Raw genomic sequence first — 4255 nt, 5'->3', positions numbered from 1 at the left:
TTTTTTTTTTTTTTTTTTTTTTTTTTTTTTTTTTTTTTTTTTTTTTTTTTTTTTTTTGTATCTCTATAACGTATTTGGTTAAAAATGTTCCCTGAATGTAGAGTAACCTGAAGATGTCTGAAAAAACTGATAGTATATTGAAGGTGGAAAGTGACCTACTTCGGGAATTACATGGTCTTGCCTATGCTTGTCTATATTAAATCTCTCATCACATAATTTTGCCATTACTTCCAACGCTCTTCATTCCATAACTACTAATCTTTCTTCTAAATTTGTGGAACTTCTGATGTTCCATAAATCTATTTACTTTATTCAGAGGTTGCCTCCTATATCTATTTTGGGATTTTCTTTTTACAAATTTTCTAAATCAATTTGTTAACCTCGAAACTTTGTTTGAATACGTTTTCCTTGTTTATTGCTGCAGAGGAATATCTTGGTGCGATGACTCGCTGGCTCTTGTTTATGAATCTTGGTACAAGACGCGCAAAATACGAACTTGGGTAATCTCTCCTGGATCTAAAGAGGACAATCCTCGCATTCTATTTGATAGGTCATCAGAAGATGTGTATTCAGACCCTGGCTCACCGATGCTGCGGAGAACACCTCTTGGGACTTATGTAATTGCGAAGTTTAAGAAGGAAAATGATGAAAGCACATATGTTCTACTGAATGGTAGTGGTGCTACCCCGGAAGGGAACATCCCTTTTATTGATTTATTTGACATGTAAGTGTCTTAATTTAATCATATCTTGTTTTGTTCCTCTTGTTGGTGCTATTAATGCAACAATGGTTCTGAAAATATTCCTTCAGAAACACAGGCAGGAAAGAAAGAATATGGAAGAGCGACAAAGAAAAGTATTATGAGAGTGTTGTGGCGTTAATGTCTGATGAGAAAGAAGGAGATTTAAATATTGATCAACTGAAATTTTTGACTTCCAAGGAATCCAAAACTGAAAACACCCAGTACTACATACTGAGTTGGCCTGATAAGAAAGCAAGTCAAATTACAAATTTTCCTCATCCATATCCCCAGCTGGCATCACTGCAGAAAGAGATGATCAGATACGAGAGAAAAGATGGAGTTCAATTGACAGCCACACTCTATCTGCCACCAAAATATGATCCAGCAAAAGATGGTCCTCTTCCCTGCTTGATCTGGTCTTACCCTGGTGAGTTCAAAAGCAAAGATGCTGCTGGACAAGTCCGTGGTTCCCCTAATGAGTTTGCTAGTATAGGTTCAACATCTGCTCTTCTTTGGTTGGCTCGCAGGTAGAAGTGCCTCTTCAAGATTATTGCCTTCACATTATTTTTCAATCACAGTCTATTTTGTTCAAGTTCGTCAAGTCTTTCAGGTTTGCTATTTTGGCTGGACCAACAATACCTATCATTGGTGAAGGTAACGAGGAGGCAAATGATAGGTAATTGGTACCGCATTTTTGTGCTTAAATATTTCATTAAATAATTCAATTTTGTTAAAAATCTAAAGCATTCATGTTTTGCTAGATATGTAGAGCAATTGGTTGGTAGTGCAGAGGCTGCTGTTGAGGAGGTCATTAGACGGGGGGTGAGTGTTCTGTTTTCTTTACCAATATTTTTTTGGATTATAAAATAGTTAACCATGTTGATATTCCACCATGACTAGGTTGCTCATCCTAATAAGATTGCCGTTGGGGGACATTCATACGGTGCGTTTATGACTGCAAACCTTCTGGCTCATGCTCCCCATCTTTTTTGCTGTGGAATTGCTCGCTCCGGTGCCTATAACAGAACACTTACCCCTTTTGGCTTTCAGGTAGTTGCATATTTAAAGAGTCAACTTTCCTCTATACATTGCCCATACAAAAGTGAAATGGCTTAAATTCCTATGCCTAAAAGTGTTCCAACATTTCCACACATTTCTACTCTACCTATCCTTTGTTCTGCTAATCTAACGAGCTATACTTTATTGTTATAGAATGAGGATAGAACTCTTTGGGAGGCAACCAACACATATGTAGAGATGAGTCCATTTATATCAGCAAATAAAATCAAGAAGCCAATTTTACTCATTCATGGTGAAGAAGACAACAACCCGGGAACTTTACCTATGCAGGTTTGGTCTGGAATTTTTAACCGTTTGGTTCTGTTTGCTTGCAAGTTCTTGAACCAATAAACAATGAAATAATACAGTTTTTTTTCCTACAGTTTCATTCTTAACTTGCTTAGAAACTCATCTCGTGTTTGCATGCTTCGCAGTCCGATCGATTTTTCAATGCCTTGAAAGGCCATGGAGCATTATGTCGCCTTGTGGTTCTTCCCTTTGAGAGCCACGGCTATTCTTCCCGAGAGAGTATCATGCATGTCCTCTGGGAAACTGATAGATGGCTGGAGAAATACTGTATGTCTAACCCTTCTGATTTAAATCAAGATGTGGGTAAAAGCAAAGAGGAAGGTAGTGGAGCAGCAGATTCTGAAGGGAAAGTTGTTACTGGTTCTGGGGGTGGTGGTGCCGAGCGCTCAAGTTCTGATAATGATGGATTTTACTCTATTCGAAGATCATTGTTGTGGTAATTTCCTCACTTTTAGTTGCTGAAATACATAAATAAACCATTTTAAAGCTATAAAACAGAAAGGAAACATAGAAAAAGGAATTCCTCTTAACTCTTATCTCCCTTAACTCATTCCTCTTATGCTTCTGTGAATTCGAATTGAGTATGAGGCGAGCGGTTAACCATCAACCTCAATGAAACTATTAACTCGATCAAACTAATTAATGGTTTCTAATGCTTTTGATTTAACATCACTCTAGCTTGTCAAGGCAGGAGTTGGAGGTTGGGTGACGAAGTGGTTTGCTATCATTATGTTTGCTAGACTTAGTGTAAACTATTACTTGCAAAGTTAGTTATTTCAATTAAGTGTCCTCTACCCCATTTTATTGCAAATGGAAAGCTTCTTTATACAGATGATATGCGACACATCGCTCAAGATTCTCTCTGTCCATTTGATGTACTTAATTCAATAACTCTTGGAACATTCTGCTCTTGTTTGGTAGATTTTTTGCGGAGCTGTTGCGGCCAAGAACGAAGTGGAGAACAAATTTGTAAAATAAGAAGCATGGAGGCGGACCCTCGAAGTACAACAACGTGCATTGGAAGATGCAGATCCATGCTTCTGAAGTGTTATCATTGAAGATTGAAGTAAAGAGTGGCGTTTGGTAAGAAATTTACATCATTTTTCCATATTGCAAAGACGCTTAGTTGGGAAATCATGTTCTGGTTGCTATTTGATTTATGGAGGCTTAAGTTTATATATGTAAACAATTTGAGCAATGGCAACCTGAATCTTGTGAAGCAGTTATCTGCTTCTTTGTTTCCTTCCTTATAAAAGATAAAATTAGTTGCTATTTTCCAAATGTTATTTGAAATAATTTCTCTGAGCTCTGATTTCTGGTAAATGGCTCTCGTTTATACAATTTTTCAATACCTTCCTTCTATGTTTTGTATGAAGTTCTCTTTTCTTTTCATATTTTAACCTAATCATTCACGACAATCTTTAATATATTTATATATATTTATATTTAGTATTTTCTAAAAATTATATATTCTACCTAATAAATGAATAATGGAATTATTTCACCTTTAAATTATAACATTTTCAAGTTATAAAATTTATTTATACTTGTTTTCTCTTATACTTGGTCTTGAAGTAGAGAACGTTCCATATGTTCCTTATTTTTGAAGTAGAAAATATTCCATTTGTTCCTCAATAGCTTCTTTCATTGTTTTATACTTAGTCTTGAAGTAAAAAACGTTCCATCTGTTCCTCAATAGCTTCTTTCATTGTATTCTCTTATACTTGGTCTTGAAGTAGAAAACGTTTCATCTGTTCCTGAATAGCTTCTTTCATTGTTTTCTGTTCCTGAATAGCTTCTTTCATTGTTTTCTCTTGACTTTCACTTTCAGTGTTTTCACTTTACTTGTTTTCTCTTATACTTGGAACGTTCCATGTTCCTCACTTTACTTGTTTTCTCTTATACTTGGAACGTTCCATGTTCCTCACTTTACTTGTTTTCTCTTATACTTGGAACGTTCCATGTTCCTGAATAGCTTCTTTCAAAAGGGCTTCTACTTTGGGGGTGAATGTCTTGGTGGAAGATTATTTCTTGAAACTAAGGTCAAATTTTTTTAGTAATTAACAATAACCACTCAATATCCTTTTTCCTAAACAATTGGCGCACAAGTCCTTGTGCTTATGAACAAAAAAAAAAAAAAAAAAA

General features: G+C 35.7%; 1 protein-coding gene across 1 annotated transcript in view; it reads left to right on the top strand.

Annotated features, from left to right (window-relative positions):
- Positions 1 to 3391, top strand: part of LOC111460981 (probable glutamyl endopeptidase, chloroplastic) — a 6115-nt gene extending 2724 nt beyond the window's left edge. Inside the window, exons 4-11 of the mRNA XM_023104386.1 lie at positions 425 to 724; positions 811 to 1269; positions 1353 to 1418; positions 1504 to 1564; positions 1643 to 1792; positions 1955 to 2092; positions 2236 to 2546; positions 3032 to 3391. Coding sequence (XP_022960154.1) covers positions 425 to 724; positions 811 to 1269; positions 1353 to 1418; positions 1504 to 1564; positions 1643 to 1792; positions 1955 to 2092; positions 2236 to 2546; position 3032 — 1486 coding nt within the window. The 3' untranslated portion in view covers positions 3033 to 3391. The remainder of the gene's footprint in view (positions 1 to 424; positions 725 to 810; positions 1270 to 1352; positions 1419 to 1503; positions 1565 to 1642; positions 1793 to 1954; positions 2093 to 2235; positions 2547 to 3031) is intronic.
- The last annotated feature ends 864 nt before the right edge of the window (positions 3392 to 4255 follow it).

This window comes from Cucurbita moschata, unplaced genomic scaffold, assembly GCF_002738365.1.
Source record: "Cucurbita moschata cultivar Rifu unplaced genomic scaffold, Cmos_1.0 Cmo_Scf00024, whole genome shotgun sequence".
Taxonomy (NCBI): domain Eukaryota; kingdom Viridiplantae; phylum Streptophyta; class Magnoliopsida; order Cucurbitales; family Cucurbitaceae; genus Cucurbita; species Cucurbita moschata.
This window is presented reverse-complemented; position numbering and strand designations above follow the sequence as displayed.